Genomic DNA, 22,445 nt, shown 5'->3' with positions numbered 1-22,445 from the left:
TTTCTTCCCGCACAGGTTGTCTTTCTTTTCATGAATAATAATCATATGCACAAATCTCTTGCCATTCTGGTCCAGCCTTTAAATTTTTCACTCTTCTCATCATGAGTCTCAAAGCTCTTTGTCAGAGCTACATAAAATGTCATGCCAGAGAATTTAAATATCATGGCTGGAACAAATGCCACAAAAAGGTACACATACCTAAAGCTATGATCACTTCTGATTTGATTCCTAAAAGATGCTGGGACAGTATGGAGGCATAAGCTAGAACCTGTCTGAAGTTCTTTAAAGCAGCCACCTCTTTTCCTAAGAACGTGGCAGTAGCAGTTTCACAATCTTATTAGGAAAAGTAGCAGACAGGTTCTATCTTTGTGTCTCCATATGTTCTGAATTGTTTTGAAATCAAATGTGAAATCAAATGCACTTATGTGCATACGCACATAACTCCACATTACATTTCTAAGCAGCTAGGATAGTCTATTAGGACCAAGAAAGTACGAATTCCAGTTAGACTTGGGTTTGGCTAGTCTAAAGAAAAGAAGAAATAGGGGAGACATGATAGCAGTATTCCAGTATCCGAGGGGCTGCCACAAGGCAGAGGGGGCCAGGTTGTTCCCCAAAGCACCAGATGGAAGGAAAGAAACAATGGTTGGAAACTGATCACAGAGAGAAGCAACCTGGAATTAAGGAGAAACTTCCTGACAGTGAGGACAATCAACCCGAGGAACAGCTTACCTCCAGAAATCGTGGGCGCTCCATCACTGGAGATTTTTAAGAAGAGACTAGACATTTACCTGTCTGAGATGATAAAGGTTCTCCTGCTTGAGCAGGGGGCTGGACTGGAAGACCTCCAAGATTCCTTCCAGCTCTATTCTATTCTAGATATGACAGTATCTAAAAATGGAGCTTTCCCTCCCTATTGAAAAACCAAGCTCCATGTTTACTCTTATTTATTTTATTAATTCTAGACTAACTGTTGTCTAGGCTAACCATAGAATTCTCAGAAGTCTTCTCTTAGGACCAAAGTCACTACACTGCCAACTTGAATCCAATCTGTTTCACCATGTTCTACCTATACTGTGGATACTATTGTATATAGGTTTTGCACGAAGATGGTGAGATATTCTAGGATTCCCATTTTTCTAACCATATTTCACATTGTGGTGGGATCAGCACCATCAAATGACTTTTTATAATCAATATAAAGCACACCCTGACTTCTTTTTTATATTCTTGGGCTTTCTTAGCTATTCAGTGTGGATCAGCAATAGTGTCTTGTTTCCTTCCCCATTTCTAAAGCCAATTCAAACATCTGGCATTTCTTTTTTGCATGCAGGGTTCTCATCTGTGTTGGATGAATCTAAGTATTATTTTACCAGCATTTGAAATTAATAATGTATGATAGTTTGCACACCCTGTTAAGTGGTATTGCAATGTAGATTTACCTCCTTTAATCTGTTGGCCACTCTACTCCTTCTACAACTTATGGGCTTCTCACCCAGGCATTCTTTCACATACAATACTACACAACCAGAAGAAGCAGCCGCAACAATGCGACTCAAAAATATAACAAAATCATTCTCATTACCCTTAATTACCAAGCTTAGATAAACATGACTGAACTTGCCTGCTGCATAAAAAAATAAAAAGGGGGATTCAAATGAGCATCTCTCATGCTGAGTCTATATGAAAATGATAAACCCATTCATGGCTATTTAAGCCCCAGTCCCAAAGGTCTACCTGCCTTGTCAAATAAGTAAAATAGGTGGAAAATATGTGTGGAATGATTACAATTCACACTCTTTAAAAAGCATTTTCTGCTGTTTAATTGAATTAATTAGGGATACCATATAATAGAGTAAAGAAATCCAGATAGACATTTGATGGCAGCAAAGAGACACAGAAAGGACACTTTCTCCTATCTAATTGTCATCTGGATTTCTTCAATCCATATGTAGTTCAGGTAGTCCTCAATTTACTACACAATTGGGTCCAGAACTTCTGTTGCTAAGTAAGGCAGTCATTAAGTGAGATGCACCAAATTTTATAATCTTTTTGCCACAGTTGTTAAGCGAATCATACAGTCATTAAATAAATCCAGTTTTCTCCATTGACTTTGCTTGTCAAAAGCCAGCTGGGAAGATTGCAAATGGCAATCACATGACTCCCAAGATGCTACAACCATTGTAAATGCATGCTGGTTGCCAACTGCATAAATTATGATCAAGTGACCATAGGAATGCTGCATCAGTCATAAGGTGAGGACCAAGTTATCAGTGACTTCTTTTCATCACTACCGTAATTTCAAATGGTTGTAAGTACCAGCAGTCTGTTCAAACACCTAAGGCTTGCACATCCTAATCCACTCAGGAACTATAGGAGAAATGGGATGTGGTGATCACAAGGATTTTCTTGGAGATGAAGTGTGACTGGGAGTATACTTCCTCTTGTTGTGTACCCTCTCTATCAGGTTGTCTTAGTCAGATTCAACTTCTTTTATAGGTGCTTTATAGCCCGGTGTTGCCATCCCCAGTTGGGTTAACTTTAACTCCCAGAATTCGCCAACCAACCTACTAGCTGGGGAATTCTGGAAGTTGATATCCACCACTGTAAAGTTGCTAGGATGACAAATGCTGTTGTAGCCTATCACAAGCAGATTTGTTTTACTTTTAGAAAAGATCTGAAGGCCTGTCCTGGCCTCCTTCAGCTGTGGTCTCTAAAGGAACTGCTTTCATGCCATTTATACCACTGGCTATGTGTGAAGGTGGTCATTGCCCAGGCTGTACCATCATGCCATGATCTGGAAGAAAATCAGTGTCATCGGGCTTTCTAGCATTTGGGTGGTTTTACTTTATGGCCGTAAGAGACAAGATTCTGAAAGTTGGACTTGCCAGCCTCAGTCTTGGAATAAGTTGCTGGCATAGCTGCTAACGCTGTTATTCTGTCTATATGGGTACAATAATTGCTGACCATAACTAGCTTCTGTAACAGGCTCCTGCTTAGCATATCTTTTATTCTGAAGTCTGGTCCACAGAAAAGTTGAGGATTTAAGCCTCCCTTTTCTCCGCCTGCTTGTCCATTCCTTATTAATTAACTCTTCTGTCTGCAGGATTTCCCAGCATGCTGGCCTAGCCTCTCCTTTAAGCCAGAGAGACAAAACCAGCTGCTGCCCCAAGGTGGTCTCTGTTACAATCTGTGCTGCTTTCTAGCAGTTATTTAGTGCCTCTCTCTGTTTCCCCCCCCCCTAGCCTTTTTCTCCTTTGTCTCTTTTTCTAAGGGGGAAGCCATAGAGTCCCTTCCCCTGTATGAAGATCTACTGATCCGCTGTTGGTCCATCTTGGGATTCACAATGGGGGCAGGGAGAAGAGAGGAGCTAATCAATTCAGAAAATCATTTGGGTGGCAACTTCACATGTGACAGGCTATTTTCTTCTGTTCCACTTAGATATCCAACTGGCTGCGCAAAACTCTGGGGATCAAGGGCTGCTCCTGTGTAACCACAACTGGATCTTTCATCAGCTGGGCTTAGGGAATAGCCACTAACTGGAGGGAGGAAAAGCTTTCAGAAGGGATTGGCTCCTGCTATTCCCTCTTTCACATCTGATTAACACCTGCCTAGCACTAGGGAACGCTTTCTCAGAGATTCTCCTGTTGAGATGTATTGAGAATATGTGAGCCTTGCAGGGCAAACCAGATAGAAAACACAACCAGATGAACTAATTCTACTTTATTATCAACTATACTTTTACATCTTGCAAGTGTGAAGATACAAATCTCGCTGTGTCATTTACACTCTGAGAAGTCCTCTCTGAACCTTTCTCTGCCCACCAGCTAGTTGTTGGTTATACTCTCTTATCTGACTATTCCTTAGGTAGCATTTCTTCATTCCACCTCTCCAGCTTTGGTCACCATGATATAAAAAAGAAATTGAGACTTTAGAAAAGGTGCAGAGAAGAGCTGCAAAGATGATTAGGCTGGAGGCTAAAACATATGAAGAATGGTAGCAGGAATGTGCGGGTCTGGTCTAGTGAAAAAAAGAACTTGGGGTGATGTGATAGCAGTGTTTCAATATTTGAGGGGCAGCCAAAGAAGAGGAGGTCACCTTGTTTTCCAAAGCACCTGAAGGCAGGACAAGAAGCAAGGATGGAAACTTATCAAGAAGAGATTCAATGTAGAACTAAGGAGAAATTTCCTGACAATGAGAACAATTAACCAGTGGCACAACTTGCCGTCAGATGTTGTAGATGCTCCATCATTGGAGATTTTTAAGAAGAGATTAGACACCCTTTTGTCTGACATGGTATAGGATCTCCTGCTTGAGCATACCATAGAAGACCTCCAAGTTTCCTTCCAACTCTGTTATTCTGTTATTCAAGAGCTTTCTCACATATCATTACATGTCCCACCTACTATTCAGCTGCAAGCTACACTGTCTCTGATCTGACTATTTCATTGACCAGTTTCTTTGGCCTGTCACTTAAGGTCCTTCCCATATGCCATTACTGGATGACTCTACTGGCAAGTCTTGCCATGGGTCCTTAAAATACATTGAGGGGCCATTGCACCTGGCTATCTCTTGGCTGAGCAGGAATGTTGACATCAATTTTCTCTGGTCTAAAGAACAACCCTCAGTCTTCCTCTTGTGGCCTTTGGATCCAACCCACAGGAAAATCTGCCCCCAGATTTAGAAATGGTATCTTTTTGATAAGCATAGTTCCTAGATGAGGGGCTTTGTGAATGAATTCTAGATGGCAATTCTAGGCATAAAAGCAGCCCACATTAATGTGAATCTAGAAATTTTTCCCCTCACCTTAAATTCTACATGAAGGATGAATTTTAGGGCTCTTCTCTTACACCTTCACCTACCCCCACCTCTGCCCATCACCATAATCCCTGCAGGCCAATTTGCCTGAATGGTAGGGCACATGATTTGAAGGATGGGAGAAGATGACAGGTTAGAAAGGATTTTTTTTTTCTTACAAATTCCCCCAGGGCTGCAAAGAAATGCCCATTCAGCCTCTTTTGAGGTGACTTCTCAGTGTGGACTAGCATGCAAAATATTCTCAGAGAATTATCTGGTATCTTCTTGTATCTGTTATAAACAAAGGGAAGACTAAAAAATGCTGGATTTCTCTCTTTTTTCATAGGTAAAGGATCAAAGAGAGTAAAGACTAATTCTGAGCCCACTTATTTGAGAATAAGCTTCACAAAAGTCCAACATAACAGCTATTATTTATCGATGATGGGCCAAATAAGAATAAATAAAATAAATCAGCAGGAAGGAATTTTGACCAAGCCCAACAGGAAAAACAGCATGGCTGCATGATCTGTAATGCAACAAATTTTTGATGTTAAACTCTGGATGACCACTAAATGGCAGAACACATATAAAAAAGACTTCCTAAGCCTTTGCCACCATCTGGTGATTGTTCCCAGTTTGCAGTCCAGTTTTAATAAATCCTAGTTAGTAACAACACAGGTGGCTTTGTTTCTTCTTAGAAGTGGATCAATCATTTCATCCTGTGAAACTAAGTCATCTTGTCTTTATTTGGGTTTGGCATCCATGAACAACAATTCGCAATCAGAAGACATGATGAAAACTTCTTAATTTCACAACACATGCACAGGTTCAATCATAATTTTAATTGGGAAACTGAGCATCTTAGATCAAGCCAAGTCCAAAAAAACACCAAAGAATTCCTGGAAGCCTGCCAGACAAATTGGCCAACAACAGGCACATAGAGATAAATAATATCTACATATTACTCAAAAGAGACACTCAAAAAGTCAAAAAGGAAACAAAAAGACTAAAACATCTTCCCACCAGCAGTCAACACCTCTATGAGCAGAGATTAATACTAAAATTAATACTAGACCAGCAATCAAGAAGTAAATAATGTTCCAATCAAGGAACTACCAATGTTCCAATCAAGGAACTACCAATGTTCCAATCAAGGAACTACCAACTAACAGCAAACAACAACCTAACCAAGGAATCACTAAGACCACTCCCATCAACCTGACAAGGCAAGCCACTAATACAGTGGTGGCGAACCTATGGCATGTGTGCCAGAGGTGACACTCAGAACCCTCTCTGTGGGCACGTGTGCCGTTGCCCCAGCCCCGCCTCCTGTGGCCCCTTCCTCACCAGCAGCCCCCCCAGAGGACAGTTGCCCCCAGGTGTGGCTGGTGTGGAGCAGCGCAGCCAAGGACATGGCAGTCGGGCAAGACTCTGCCCTCGTGCCCCGTCACGTGCAGATGATGCTGCGGGGCGTGGGTGGAGGGCATGGCTTCCATGGTGCTGCTGGGCCAGCTGGGCAACCTGCAGTGGGCCGTGGAGGCAGGGGGTGGCCCTAAGGGTGGGGGGCAAGGCAGGGGGTAGGGGGCAGGGTGGGGTTGGGCAGTTTGGGGGCACTCGGTCTCTAAAAGGTTCGCCATCACTGCACTAGTATATAAAATAAGAACAAACCCTGTTCCCTTCTAGCACTGATGATGTTACCTTCTTTGGTAATGAAACATCTGCAAGAAAACCACCAGGCTCAGAGAACACCAAAGAACCCTTACTTACTTCAGTTTACTTTGGTTTGGAAGTGACTTTGAAAATTTAATTCCTATTAAAGCAACTAAAAGCAATTGAATGTTTCACTGCTTGCAGCCCATGGGAACAAGCCGTCCTGTCACATTTGGAGAGGCTGGTGCATCACATTAATTGCTCCCTTTGGAGACAAGAAGCCTATATCCATGCAAGGTCATCATTTGGCTGACTGACAGGGAAGTGTCAAGTTTATATGGGCTAATCCTTTTTAGCCTTTTGCAGATGAGACGAAGTATGTGTCATTTCAAAGATGTTACCAAGTGCAAAAGCCATTTGCTTCCATGAAACTCCTATTCAGAATTACTTGAAAGATCTGCCAGACTCATAAAAATGCACTCTAAAAACGGGCCACGGGAATAGAGGGCAGGCCTGTGCTGTGTTTTTCCACAGATTTAGCTTTATTTTGTCAATCTTTCTTGGGAATTGTAAGGCACAACTACATACAGATAGTCCTTGACTTACAACCACAACTGAGCCCAAAGTTTCTGTTGAGAAATTTGTTTTGCTCCATTTTACAACCTTGCTTGCCACAGTTGTTAAGTGAATCACTGCAGCTGTTAAGTGAATCTGGCTTCCCCATTGACTTTGCTTGTCAGAAGGTCACATGATCCTGGGACACTAACCATCATAACTATGAATCAGTCGCCAAACATCCAAATTTTGATCATGTGACCCTGGGCATACTGCAACTGCCATAAGTGTGAAAAATGGGCATAAGTCACTTCAGTGCCATTGTAACTTTGAACAGTCACTAAATGAACTGTTGTAAATCGAGGACTACCTGTATTCTCAGTTCCACCCCAAATTATAATTTCTGTCATCCCATCCATATAGAACAGTGGTTCTCAACCTTTTTAATGCCGCGACCCCCAACCGGTCGTAAGTCGAGGACTACTCAACTGGTGCAGCACCGTTTACAGAATGGGACTTTTGGCGGGCTCAGCAGGGCAGAGACAGCCTGGACAATTCCTATTGGCTTTTGAAAACCAATAGAATTAGACTCTATTCAAGAGAGTCTATTCTGTTGGCTTTCAAAAGTCAAATAGAATAAAAAGGAGTAGCACAGCGAAGGAAAAGGGGGGAAAAATGGCGGACTGCGTTGTTTGGCAACCCCCGTGAAATGGTCGTTCAACCCCAAATGGGGTCCCGACCCACAGGTTGAGAACCACTGATATAGAAACTAGTAAATGTTTGTAGTTTAAAATGCTATTATACCCAGAGAACATAGATTTTTAGGTTGAGCTTATTCTCATTCTATTCTATTAGCTTCTCTCAGAAATTTTTATGAACAGAAGTCTAATTATTTGCTATAGGATTCCTGGGATTAAGGAGACTTAATCTGCTGATCAGACTGCCAGAAGTGGCAGTTTGTCCAGCTACTATACATTCAGAAATCTTTCTAGTAGCCTTATGTTCTCTGCCACTAAATGCTCATTTGATGACACAATAGTGCAACCTCTGAGAACACAGAATGTTATTATTTCTCATCCTTTAAAAACAGCAAACGGGAAGCTGTTCATATTAAATTAAATGTATTTTACCCAAATAAATCAGGATAGAATGAGTATTGATGCTTTTGAACTTTGGTGTTGGAGAAGACCCCTGAGAATTCTGTGGACTGACAAGAAAACAAACAAATGGATCATTGAATAAATCCGCTCTTGGCACAAATGACCAGGCTATTCTACTTTGGGTACATTCTGTAAAGACCAAGTTCTCTGGAGAAAGTTCTAATGCTGGGAAATTGTGGACAGAAAAGAGAAGAAGGAGATGACCATCAGCAAGGAGGATCAACTGAGTTACAGTGACAATGATTGCATCATTGGAAGATCTGAAGGACCAGGCTAGGAAGTGATGCTCATGGAGAAAATCTTTATCTATATGATTGCTAACAGTCAAATACCAATTGATGGGATATAATCAGTAAAATAAATATGATGGAAAGGAATTTCCACTGATCACATGTGCACAAATCTGGAAGCATAAATATACAGGCGAGGAGCATGTCGTTTATTTAAAACATTTATATAGCTACACATCACAAACTAGGTAACTCCTAGATAAAAAATATTAAAAGTATTAAAACTAAACACATAAAAACAAAAACCTGGCACCAAAGCAAGCTTTATGATATTATTTTTGTGATTATATCATGACTGTGATGCAATTGTGCTTTTGTCTCTGTAGGGTCTCTGGGGAACATTATATTAAAAGGAAAGACTATCTGGTGCTTTAATTCTTTTATAGTTGCCTTGAATAAAGTAACTTCACTTAAAACCACTTCCTCTTTTTATAGACGTTTGTGAAGTATCCATAGATGCTGGCGAAGGATCCAATTGATTTATTTTTAAAAAATGTCATAGATTTAGTTTGTTTTTAAAACACAAGAAATTATTTGAAAACGTAAATTTTTAGTAATTATTTTTCCCTATAATTTAATTTGGGAACCTTTCTATGGACAGCCAATTTTTGTCTGGTTGATGTATTTTTCATGGCTACCACATTATCCAGCACAATGTATTTTTGTAACTTTAGGACTAATTCAAAAGCCACTGAGCCTAGTTCACACATGGACTTGTTTGTTACAAATATTATATCTATCTCCAATATACTCTGATGTTCATCTCCATAACAACCTTGTGATGTAGAGTGGGAGTTCCAGTGACCAGGAAGAGAATTGTAAACCTGGTTCCCTGCAATAACAGGGAGGCATTTATCTAACATCTTGGCTTTGAAGCTAGAAGCATGCATGTTGCATCATTTTATCTTTGCTACATTTAACTCTTTAATTGTGGTTTCAAGGCTTATCAATCATATTTAGTGAGATGCTGTAATTTACATACATTCCATATATAGGATTTTAATTAATGTTACGATGGCTCTTTCAGATAAAAATTATACAGCAAGCCTGGAATTCCAATTCAATAGCTAGTGAGAATTTAAATGTTTCTCCTGTTTAATCCATCTTTGGTTCTGAACTTTTGAATGGAGGTCAAAGTCATGAAATCCCACCAGGTTTAAAGAGATTTATTGCCTGAGTTTGCAAACCAGGCTGGGCTAATACAGAGTTGGCTAGTTTGAAGCTGAATAACTTATGTTCATGTAGCCCCTGTGATCAGTGTCTTGTGTGAACACTCATGCTGAATTTTAGTAAATTACACTTGGTTAATAACAGGTGAACTCTGCCAATAGTGTCAAGGAAATTAGAAAGACCCAGCATTGCCACCTTCAACAGAAACAAATTGCTTACTGCTGGGCCAGAGTCTCACAGCAGTTATTGCAGTTAGAAATAAGGAAATTGCAGCAAGAGAAAAAAGACGGGGCGGGTGCACATTTGGAGCAATGCAGTTGATCCATAGAGGAGGCGGGGTTGCAAGTGGGAGCAGGTGGAAGTTGTTTACAATATCTGCTCTGCTGTTGAGGGTGGCCCAACAGACTGAAAAAAAAAGCAGTTTGGCTACAGGAGGAAGGAGATCCCGAAGCTTTCTCTGGCAGTGTAATACTTTTCAGGTTCGTAACCATAGTACAGCCAGGCAGCCAGAGAACGCACCGTTCACTTGGGGAATAATCCTCAAAAAGCTCAGGGTGTGTTTGTGCATGTGACCCTTTCTCTTTGAAAGGACTGTGGTGAGGCTTACCAAGTATCTGGGCTGTCTTTTGCAAGACCCAGCACATAAATATATACTGGGGGGTGCTCTATTTGGGCAACAAGCTTTACCACTTAATATTCACACAAACTTTGTTACTTGTAATCCTGATTAGATTGTGTTGTGTTTTTTTGGGGGGGAGGGGGTTAAGATGTTATGAGGAGCCAGCTGTACAGTCTGTTTATAATTTGGGGGATTGTGAGAGACTAAGATCAATACTCAGTGATGGAAAAGTTAATTTATAATGTTGCACGATGAACACGTGTGCCCATACTGTACATGTGATCAAAGAAAATGCCCAGGCGTGCCCCAGCAGAAGCTTTGATAGTTGTTTGCAGGAGGAACATTAGTCCCTGCTTGTGCAAATGGGCAAATTGCACCATTTTATGGATAGGCATGATCTTCAAGATTGAGAGTCTCTAGAGCAGGGGTCTTCAAACTTGGCCCTTTTTTGACTTGTGGACTTTAACTCCCAGAATTCCTCAGCCACATCCTGGTTTAGATTGGCCAGAGTTCTGTGGTTTGGCAGAATGGTGCCACCTCTATCTTTCCAAGCTAGTCAGTTGTTCTCTCTCACCAGCTGATGTTGCAATGAGTACAGGTAAATCCTTTTTCAGCAATTACTCATTCAGCGACCATTTAAACTTACAACAGCGCTGGACTGCGCAGCTTCCTTGTTGTGGCCATCGCAGTGTTTCTGCAGTCATATGATTGTGATTAAAGAGTTTGGCCACTGGCTCCCAATTATGACAGTCACAACATCCCATGGCTTCTGACAAGCAGTTAGTGGGAGACCCAGCAGAAGACTGCAAATGGCAATTAAGTGACCAGGGAAGGGATGATAACAACTGCAGCTGGAACTGTTACAACTGCTATCACAAGTCAGTGCAGTCATGTGGTGTTGCACTTTACGACCATCTACTATAACTGATCTGTTTGATACTAGAATAGTACTACTAAAACATGTAATTTGCTCAGTTGGCTTAAGTTTAAGATCAAATTTTAAAACCAAGTGCTAGTGTTATCCTCGACTTTCCTGCATAATTTCAATGGAAGAGATTCATTCTTCTCCATATTCCTCATTAAGTGGGATAAGCCGAAGAATGTTTTGAAAAATCCAATGGAGTTGGGTTACTAATAAATTCAAATAAATAAAATAAAGATTCCCTAAGACAGTCTTTAGCAATTGCAGCTCTACAGATGAATTAGAATTCCACCTCCTGGAGTGACCAGCCAAAGGACACACAGTAAATTCTCATTCATGGTAGGTAATACGTTCCATAAAGTTGCTGTAAATACTAAATTAGCAGATACTGAACCCTTGCCCCTAGAGAGAATTTGGGGTTAGGTTCCTGTGTGGTCATAGCATTTTTGTTAATCAATTCACAACTTTGTTTTCTCTGTGGAGTCTAGTCAATGGTCTTTTTATGCAATGAAATTGCTATAATAAAAGTAGTTTCCTACCATCAACTAAATTTAAGTAGTTGAATAAGAAATGATTTTTTCAGTATGTATAAATAATAATTGTTTAGAATGTCCCTAACTTCCAGAATTTAAATATCACTCAACTCAAGAAAAAGTAGATTTTCTGCAGCAGACATTTTCTGGCATGTGTGTGCTATAACCTCACATAGCAAAGTCACTAAGGAAAACAATGACTCATGTCCCTGGAACACACACAGTGGGTACTACCTGTTTCCAAGCTACATGTGATGCAACTAGGTCTCCATTTGCAGCTGACCTCTTATCTGATTAATTGAGTTAGGCAATGAGCCCAGAAGTTGTAGACCAGGGATCTTCAAACTTGGCCCTTTTATGACTTGTAGACTTCAACTCCCAGAATTCCTCAGCCAGGCACACATTTAATGACTGCCTAAAGATTTTGGTTAGCCTTTGCTTTTTTATTGCTGATCTGCAGCCTAACTTGGTCCTAGGCTGAAAAATATTTTACTGTCCTGGTGAAAGGACTGCAGGAACTGCTAAAAAATAATCAAGGAAAATGATCTGGTGGGTGGAATTAGTTCCCACTTGAAGGCTTGTTTAAACTACAAAGTTAGATTATAATCATGTCTTCAGTCAGATCAAGAGAAACATGGTTTATTGTAGATTCTTACAAAGTCCCAAATTTATCAGGAAAATGGAAAGAATAATCATTCCATTAATACAGGATTCCAAACTGATGCTATCCAGGTATGTTGCAACCCCCATCATTCCCAGACAACACTGTGGGTGATTGGAGTTGTATTCCTACACATCTCAGAGGCACCTGGTTAGGAAACGTTACTCCAATGACGAGTTTCTCAACTTTGGGAACTGGAAGATGTGTGGACTTCAGCTCCAAAAATTCCTCAGCAAGATGTGTGGATTTTAACTCCCAGAATTCCCCAGTCAGAGGATTTCTGGGAGTTGAAGTCCACATATATTTCCAAGTTCCCAAGCTTGAGAAACCCTGCTTTATGTACAGGTAGTCCTTGACTTACAATAGTTCATTTAGTGACCATCCAAAGTCACAACAGCAATGGAAAAAAGTGACTTATGACCATTTTTACAGTCTTTACAGCATCCCCATGATCATGTGATCAAATTTCAGATGGTTGGCATACTCATGACTGTTGCTGTGTCCCAAGATCATGCGGTCGCCTTTTGCGACCTTCTGACAAGCAGAGTAAATGGGGAAGCCAGATTCACTTAGCAACTGTGGCAAGAAAGGTCATAAAATGGGGCAAAACTCACTTAACCAATGTCTTACTTAACAACAGAAAATTTGGGCTCAATTGTGGTCGTAAGTCGAGGACTACCTGTATATGCTCAGTTTATAGGTTAAGTGAGGTATGTTGGTGCTTAATTTGTATCCATATTCTTTAACTCCAAATGCTCATAAATTACTACTGTGAAGAGAAAAAGATTTCTGCTCCTGTTTCCCTTTCCTTTTATGTCCTACTGGTGGCCAGTGGTGGGCAGGTAGGATAAGTCACAAAATGCAAAGAACAGCAGAGAAGGGGGATTCCAAAGTGATTGTTGGCTTTGAGTGAAATGCAAAGTGGTTGAGTGGAGGGGGGCTGGAGGGGGAGGAAAGCTGTTCACTCTGCCTCCTCCAAGCCTGGCTGCTTTAGAGTAAACCCCTCATCTGAAAGAGGCCTTTGTGCCCAGCCCCCTGGCCCTCTTGTGTTGCATGCCAGCAGGTAGCCATTGTTAAGATCAACAGAGCAGGGTCAGAGTGGAAGGAGGCAAAAATGACTTCTGTTGTCATACAGAACAAGAATCTTCAGAGGTCTTGTCTATGGCAACTGTGCAGAAAGGATGGCTGGCTTTCCCAGGTTCAAAAGGGACTTCTGCTCATTGTTAGCTCCTTTTGGAGGAGTTAAGATGCCTGTATCAGCAGAGAAGGAGGAACGCAGAATAATAATAAAAAAAGGAAATAAACTTATCTAGTTCTATTTGCTATCCTTCCTGCCATGACTTTGATCTTATTTAAGGTGACCAACTTTTTTACAATGAAAAGGAGGACACAAATAAATTGAAGAAAAAAATATCGTAAAAACTGGCTCGGCCCATGGAAGGTCAACCGCCTGCCATGCCCCCGCCCGCAGCCACCCCGCCAGCACTGCTGCCCTGCCATGTAGAGTGGGCCCTGTGGCTCCCAAAGCACCAGCTGCACCAGCTCCAGCCCTGAGGGGCAGCCTGCCATCGACACACCCCACCTGCAGCCGCCCCATCAGCACCACCGCCCACCCTGCGCAGCCCCATGTAGAGAGGGCCCCGCGGCTCCCACAGCACGGTATCTTCGGAACTAACTAGGACAGCGGTTCTCAATCTGTGGGTCGCGACCCCACTTGGGGTCGAACAACCATTTCACGGGGGTCGCCAAACAACGCAGTCCGCCATTTTTTCCCCTTTTCCTTAGCTGTGCTACTCCCTCTTATTCTATTGGCTTTCGAAAGCCAATAGAATAGACTCTCTTGAACAGAGTCTAATTCTATTGGCTTTCAAAAACCAATAGGAATTGTCCAGGCTGTCTCTGCCCTGCTGAGCCCGCCAAAAGCCCCAATCTGCAAACGGTGCTGCAAGGCGAACATTCTGCAAAGCTTCCCTCCCTGCTGAGCAACTAAAAAGTAAGTAAAAGAGGGCCGGGGATGGGAGGTGGGAGGCTGGTGGGTGCAGGGAGGGTTGCTGGCGCGTGTGGGGCCCGGCGGGTGCCTTACCTGCCTTTTGCTGGGCCAGCTGGTGGCCCAGCCAGTGGTCGCCCTGTGCCGTCATTGCCGCAGCCGCCCAGGAGCACCTGGGCCTGCCTACCGCTGCCCCTTGCCACCTATGCCTCGGCCGGCGCAGGGGGCGGCACCACGCATGAGCAGCGCTCTGGGGCAGGGAAATACAGGTAGTCCTCGACTTACGACCGGGGTCGCAGCTATAAAAAGGTTGAGAACCACTGAACTAGGAGATGGTGTAGTTGGGTAGCAGGCAGGACTGCTAAGTTCCTGCCAATTCGCCTTCGCTTCTGACAACTTGCATGTGCAAAGTTTGCCAGTTGGGTGTTTTGGCACACTCAGCAGCAATTCCTATTGGCTTTCGAAAGCCAATAGGGGGAGTAGCACAGCTCATGCAAAAGTTGAAAAAAAAAACCATCAAAAAAAGGTGCCGGAACACCGTTCTGAGGGTTCTATGAGAAAAAAAAAGCCCTGTAGATTAGTCTTCAAATATCGAAAAGGAGGACATGTAGGAGGACACTTTTCAAGGGAGGACAGAGCTTACAAAAGGAGGACTGTCCTCCCTAAAGGAGGACGGTTGTCACCTTATCTTATTGAGTTTCATGACACCTGTCTGGTCTATGTCTTAAGACATAGGTTAAGACTTCTAGTTCCCTCTGTTTGATACTCATAATTTCTGCATAATTATGACCTCATACAAGTTTAGGATCATGGTTAAATGCTGGGCAAGCCTAGCCTCTATATCTAAACTGCTGTAGCAATTGCTTTCATAGTTCTATCAGAAAATAAAATCCAGGATTCCTACAGCTAATAAAAATTAGTAGTTGTGTTATGCTTTAATTATATCTTATTTGGTGCTATGAGAGATTTTTCTGGTAGTTCAATCCCAAATTGTTGCATTGCTTTCATTATTTAATTTTAAGTTTCACAGTATAGCCCTCCAACTCGTGCTTTCTAAGAGGCTAGAGATATTGTCATCTATCTTAAATATGTTGTTTGAAGATGATTTCCAAAATTTATGATTCTGTACTGCAATACTGTCTTAAGATTCTGTTTAAAATACTTTATTTTCTCTAGGCCTTCTTTAAGAATGTGCTACCCATCTGCCTAGGTAGGCAGATCAGGAAATGCTGGGGATTACAGATTTATTCAACTAGTAATACTGGAGCAGTAGTACAGATTAGCTAAAAATCATCCTGCTTTGGGAAAGTTTATGTACTGAGAAAATATGTATTTGAGGGCTCATTCTAAAAAGCAAAACATAAGCCCTCTAACGGTGCTTTGATATATAACTATCTTAATTAAATAAACATGCAAATCTTTTGTGGCCTAGTTCGTTGATAAGCTGGTATCATGAACTGAAGATGTTTGAATAAATGTTCCATAAGTATTTGAACTAAAAAAAACCATTGGAAAGATATGCCTAAAAATAGCGGCTGTTTTTAGATTGATAAATGTTTGAAACTAATTATTTGGTTTCGGCTGATATTAAGTTAGGATAAAGCCCGTTGTGGTAAACCTAATCCAGCTCACTGAAGTTCTTCCTAGTAATCGCTGCTATTTTTTCTTCTAGCTTTCTAAACCATGATGTGATTTTACCCTTAGGATAAATGGGCAGTGGCTGCAACAGTGTTATAAGGCATCCAGATTTCTTCTCTCAAGGAAATACAGGTAGTCCTCAGTTTATGACCCCAACTGAGCCCCACATTTTTGTTGCTAAGCAAGACAGTTGTTAAGTGAACTTTCCCCCATTTTACGTCCTTTCTTGCCACAACTGTTAAATGAATCACCATAGTTGTTAAGTTAGTAACAGGGTTGTTAAGTGAATCTGGCTCCCCCATTGACTTTGCTTATCCGAAGTTCACAAAAGGTGATCCCATGACCCCGAGACACTGCGACTGTCATAAATATGAGTCAGTTGCCAAGCATCTGAATTTTGATCCCATAACCACGAAGATGCTGCAATGGTCGTAAGTGTGAAAATGGTCATAAGTCACCTTTTCCAGTGCCATTGTAACTTTGAATGGTCACTAAATGAACTGTTATAAGTTGGGGACTACCTGTATTTCTTTTCTGGAATTGCATTTCAGAACAGAGAATCATAGGTCTGGAAGGGATGTTGGATCTTGGAAATCTTCTATTACAACCTCCTGACCTTATATACCATCCTGGTCAAATGGTTGTCCAGCCTATTCTTGAAAGCTTCTACTGATTGAGCACCCACAGTTCCAGGAGGCAGGCTGTTCTGCTGATTAATTGTTCTCACTGTTAAAAAAAAGTCTCCTTCTAGGTTGGCTTCCATCCATTACTTTTTGTCCTGCCCTCTGGTGCTTTGGAGAATAAGTCAGCCCTACTCTTCTCTGTGACAGCCCGCCAACTACTAGATAGAAGACAGTTATTGTGTCCACCCTAATCCTTCTCTTTAATAGGCTGGCTAGACATACCTAGCTGCCTCAACCATTCATTATACAATTTAGCCTCCAGACCCTTTATCATCTTTGTTGCTCTTCTCTGCACACTTTCCAGGGTCTCAGCATCTTTTTTGTATCATGGTGACCGAATGTATGCAGTATTCCAAACGTATACCACTCACTAGTGTAGTATAAAGTGGCATTATCACTTCTTGTTGTCTTGATACTATCCGTCTGTTGATGCAGGCTAGGAATGCATTGGCTTTTCTGGCAGCTGCAGCACATTGCTGGCTCATACTTAAATGGTGATCCAATAAGACACCTAGCTCTCTCTCACAGTTAGTGCTGTTGAGTCAGGTACTACCGATTCTGAACAGTACATTTGCTTACCTTACTTTCCTCACCATTGAACTGCATCTTATAATAATAATAATAATGACAAGCACCTGCAACATAACACCCCAGACTTAACAATTGTCGATAAGAAAGACAAAAAAGTCTGGATAGTGGACATGGCAGTGCCTGGAGACAGCAGAATAGATGAGAAAGAACTGGAGAAGATAACAAAATACAAAGACCTACAACTAGAAATAGAAAGACTGTGGCAAAAGCAAGCAAGGGTAGTACCAATAGTAATAGGCTCTTTGGGTGCAATCCCAGAACAACTGGAGCACCACTTGAACACTATTGGCATTGACAAATTCGCTATTAGTCAATTGCAAAAGGCAGCCTTACTAGGAACTGCTTCCATCCTGCGACGATACCTGTAATACCATCAAACATCCAATCTGCCTATCCCAGGTCCTGGGTAAGGACTCGATAGGTAGACAAAATGCCAAATCCAGTCTGAACATCTGGCTGACTGTGCGATGATCCATAATAATAATGATGATGATGATGATGAAAAAGGTTGGAAGGGACCTTGGAGGTCATCGAGTCCAACCCCCTGCTCAGGTAGGAACCCTACATCATTTCAGACAAATGGCTGTCCAGTCTCTTCTTAAAAACTTGCAGTGTTGGAGCATTCACCACTTCTGGAGGCAGGTTGTTCCACTGGTTAATTGTTCTGTCAGGAACTTTCTCCTTAGTTCTAAGTTGCTTCTCTCCTTGATCAGTTTCCATCCGTTGCTTCTCGTCCTGCCTTCAGGCATCTTGGAGAATAGCTTGACTCCCACTTCTTTGTGGTAGCCCCTGAGATAGGGCCTAATGCTCAAGTCTTATCAAGATCCTTTTGAATCTTGAGTCTGTCTTCCAAACTGTTTGCGGTTCCCCCCAGCTTGCTATCATCTGCAAATTTGTTTTGTTCCCCTTAAAACTATCTTTTTTCTTCTGCTAGCTTTCTTGTGTCTGAGATGATTGAACAATAATTGTGTAGGTATCACAACTTCCTGTTGTCTGATGCCGATTATAGTTCTGTTAATGTAAGAAATGTAATTGTCTTTTTCCCCCATTAAGGGCTTATATTAGCCTTTCCTACTTTCGTAAATATAATAAATCAGTAACATGCATCTGAATAAGCAGTCTATTCACAACCTTATTTTTACTTCTGTGTCCTTTAAAAAACAGAACCGTTAGATGTCCATTGCATCAAGAGTCCTTGTGCTGGATTGGGTCCAAGGTGCCTAAAGCACTGGTAACATAGCTGAGAGGCAGAGAGGTGGTGATCTGCAAAAGCCTTTGTGATCCATGCATGTATACTTGTAAATAAGTCATAGTGAATAATACTAATTTTTGCTTAAGTGAGCATGAAAATCATGGCTTCCTCCTTTATTTAAAGAGTGACGAGGAATTCTATGGTCCGGCTGAAACAATAAAGGCATCGCAACTGGTAGTATATCTACTTTGTTCTGTGTTGGAGGATTAGTTTCAACACACAGCCAGACTACCTATATGTTCCTGAGAAGCTGTGGCTTTTGGCTTGTGAAAGAGCTTTTACCAAACACAAGGAAGGAAAAATCATCAGTAAGTAAATTTTGGGGGTGTCTCCAAGTGAGCTTTTAAGGACCCTTCATTAGAAAGAGGCAAGCTATTAATGTGGGCTGAAAAATCTCTTGGAGAAATTCTTGAACCCTTAAATTAATATTTAAATCTCTAAAACGTAAGTCCTTCAGATTCAAGCAGAGAACATGTTTTTGAAAACAGATCTCTCGGACTTTTCCGGTTGTTTCCTATACTTAAGATCATTTAGATTTTTTTTTTTGAAAAATTGTTTGCATTTGTGTCCGTGTTTTCTAGGTGTGCCCCTGTAGCAATGAAAGTGGTTGTTCAGAGTTTTGGAGGTTGGGTGATCCTCATTTTCAGTTGGGTTTCCCTATGTGTAAGCGTCCCATTGTCCAAACGGGAGATGATACTTCAGAAGGAGAATGCCCGGCGTACAGGTGGCAACCTTATGCTAGCACAACAGGAAAAATATTTCAACTGCAAGCTTATGCACCTCAAAAAAACAGAAGTAATGAGAGCTATGCAAACCGGGATATTTCCACCTGCTATGCATTTCTTCAAGGCTAAAAGTTTCATTGAACAAAGCGCTGTGTTCAACATCTTAAAAGAAATGCCCAAAGGTAAATAATTCCTGATTTCCTCAGCACCTCCGTGAGTTTCGTGCTAAATAAGTAATTTGGTTGGACTAAAATAAGCTCTACAAAGTAAAAGAATAATGACTATTATAGATAATCTGCTTCTTTCCAACTATAGAGCTTTTGCTTTAAAAAAAAGAGTCTATCAGAATTAGTTATAGAAGGGTTTTTTTTACAACTTTAGGTAAAATTATTTTCTCAGGTTGTTTGAGTGTTCCAGTTAAGGTACAAACCACAGGCTCAAATGCTGAATGTTTTCTTTCGATATTTACATGTTTGTTTTATATAAAACAAAAAATAGAGAACTAATCTACTTATTTGTGCCTAATTACATTCATAAATGATAATGGCATAGTGATAAGTGACAATATTTGGCAGTGACAGATTTCCTTTTTTCCCTGTGTTTGTTTAACTGCCCACCATTTACAGCAATAAAGACAATATATTCAGTGCATGGCATACATGGACTAGCAATAAAGACAATATTACAACATCTTTTCATGGGCTTGTAGCTGATCCCTTTTACTGAGTTCCTTCTTTTGCTTTCAGCCTTTATCAATTCATAGGAATTAAAATTACTTGTTGATGGCTGACTGTAGCTGATCTGTATCTTTGAAAGGCTTGTGAAGCATTCAGCCTTCTCTACTCTACTTCTCTACTCCTGTAGTCCTCGACTTACAACCATTTGTTTAGTTCAAAGTTACAATGGCATTGAAAAAAGTGACATATGACTGTTTTTCACACTTAGGACTGTTGCAGCATCCCCACAGTCACGTGATCAAAATTTGGGCACTAGGCAATGAAAATTTTGGGCTTAATTGTAGTCATAAGTCAAGGACTACCTTATAGTCGCTTCCAAGGCTGGTCTTTGGTTCACCTTCTCCACACACACAATTGACTGCCCTGGCTCTCTCTTCTCTCTTCCATTGATACCTACACTCTGCCTTCAGCATTTCTCTTGTATCTCCCTGTAATACAGGTATGGGTCTTTGCTGTCTTAAAATCCCAGGGAACAGTCCATAAGGATGGAACACAATGAATAACGAAGTTCAGTTCAGGTCAACAGCTTTGAGCCTGTCTTTTCACTCCATGGCTTGGCCTTTCCATACAGCAGGATTTTATAAAATTGGTTATCAGATAACATATACCTAAGGTCCACAAACATTTCAAAGAAATATTAATTCCAAATGATAACCCAATTAAAGAAAGATACTGGATCATTTTAGCATCTAAACTGGACCAATCGCTGTTAAACCAGGCAATTTTCCCATTACTAGTTTAAGAACTACACTATATATCAGGGATGGGCAACAATGACAACTATATGACTGTGGATTTTAACTCCCAGAATTCCTGAGCCAGCGGTATTAGGAATTTTGGGAGTTGAAGTCCACCAGTTGCAAAGTTGTCATAGTTGCCTACCCCCTGCTATATATTCTCTAGGTGTTTTACAGAACAAGTTATAATCCACACCTTTATTCATGGCAAGGTGGCTTGGGAATTCTGCAAGTCAAAGTCCATATGTCTTAAAGTTGTTAAGGTTGAGAAACACTGGAGTCCAGTAATACTATTTTGAAATGATGTTTGTACAAACTACAATGGGAACAATAGCCTCAGCAATACCTTTCTGCCCTGCTTTTCCTCATGCATGATAGTACTGATAATGACAGATTTTGCATAATAAGTATTTGAATTATATAATGACCACTGACCTCCATTTTTGTCATTTATTTTTGTTTAAAATGGCTACTTTTGTTAGTCGTAGAATCACTAAATGTAAGATTCTGAGATAACTTGGAGATCATATAGTCCCACTTCCAGTCCAGTGTACAGTGTAATAATCTACTACTATAGCATCTCAATAGATGGCTATCCAGCCCCTTTTACCAATTCCCAAAGCATTCAATTGTACATTTACCCTGAAAAAGTATCCAGGCTTGGGTGACCAGAACTTGTGATAATTCGTGGTATTTTAAAAAAAGTGGTTTTCTTGCATTCTTGTCTCAAGTTTGAGACATGATTACCTTCAGATACATTTTATCTAAGCCTTGAATGAAAGCTGTCTTCAAGAAACTTGTAGTGAGATCCCAACACAGTAAAGAAGCTAAGAAGGAAAATAAAGTCTTAGAGACAATACCATGAAAACTGTTCTTGTACCATCATTTGCTCCCTGCCTACTGTTAAACGTGCAAATATAGCTAATTTTAAATAAAACCTTTGTTTGCTAAAGAAGATATCTTCTGGACAATGGTGCAATCTAAGCATTGGAGCCTTTGCACAATATTATTGGCTAGGGTTTGTGTTCATCTTTTCAATCTAGACTTGTACAGGGCCAATGTATTTTTAAGCACCATTCCTCTTCCTAGCTTTCTACTGTTTGAGACAATTCAGCTAGTCACTTATAGACTTCCTCACCCACAGTGGTCAGATCACTATATTGCACTGGGGTATAGATAGTTTCTTTGTCTTGGCAAAGCAATTCAATCCAGTCTTGTTTTCCTTTGTCCACTTGCTTCTTCCTTGCTGACAGGTGGCCTTTTACATGTTCACGACTATGCTATCCTGAGTCCTGACTGGCTGGTATACAATGCAAGTTACCTGCCTAACTGTTACATCTGCTTCTGCCCAAAATGGACTGTTCAGTTCAAGTTTTCAAAGCTTCCTCCTAAAAAAGTGCCTCTTTGCTCCAAGTGGATTTTGCTAAAGACCTACCGCAAGAGTCTGAAGGATGTGGGTGGATTTGATAAGAGGTGAGTGGAAATATTTCTGATTGATCACAAGCAAATTTACACTATTATGTTGCTTCTTCCTTCCCCAAGTTGCCTCTTCCAGATGTGCTGGGACTGCAACTCCTTGAATGTATAGCTACCAGTAGTATGCATCAATTTGAAATACAGCAGATCGAGGAAGGCTGGTTTGGAGCACTATCTGCATAATTTTAAAGATGGAATACTTGTTTTGCGTGTTTATTCCATCAGAGCCTTTTATTTTAATCTAGAAGCCATCATAGTGCTT

The 22,445-nt window shown here is 40.9% G+C and overlaps 1 protein-coding gene across 10 annotated transcripts in view; it reads left to right on the top strand.

Moving 5' to 3' along the window:
• The window catches only part of ADA2 (adenosine deaminase 2), a 50,789-nt gene that overhangs the window by 9,858 nt on the left and 18,486 nt on the right, over positions 1 to 22,445 (top strand). For 4 of the 10 annotated variants that reach the window (XM_039363142.1, XM_039362978.1, XM_039363064.1 and 1 more), the window contains 2 exons: positions 19,090 to 19,415; positions 21,961 to 22,180. In XM_039363142.1, the coding sequence (XP_039219076.1) occupies positions 19,090 to 19,415; positions 21,961 to 22,180 (546 nt within the window). Of the gene's footprint in view, positions 1 to 7,782; positions 10,102 to 18,631; positions 18,817 to 19,089; positions 19,416 to 21,960; positions 22,181 to 22,445 lie in introns of those variants that run through there. The other 6 variants (XM_039363385.1, XM_039363303.1, XM_039363467.1 and 3 more) reach the window with 6 other exon arrangements.

This window comes from Crotalus tigris, unplaced genomic scaffold (assembly GCF_016545835.1).
Source record: "Crotalus tigris isolate CLP2741 ecotype Arizona unplaced genomic scaffold, ASM1654583v1 scf7180000017541.2806704, whole genome shotgun sequence".
Lineage (NCBI taxonomy): Eukaryota > Metazoa > Chordata > Lepidosauria > Squamata > Viperidae > Crotalus > Crotalus tigris.
The sequence above is the reverse complement of the archived record's forward strand: the minus strand, read 5'-3'. Positions and strand labels throughout refer to the sequence as shown.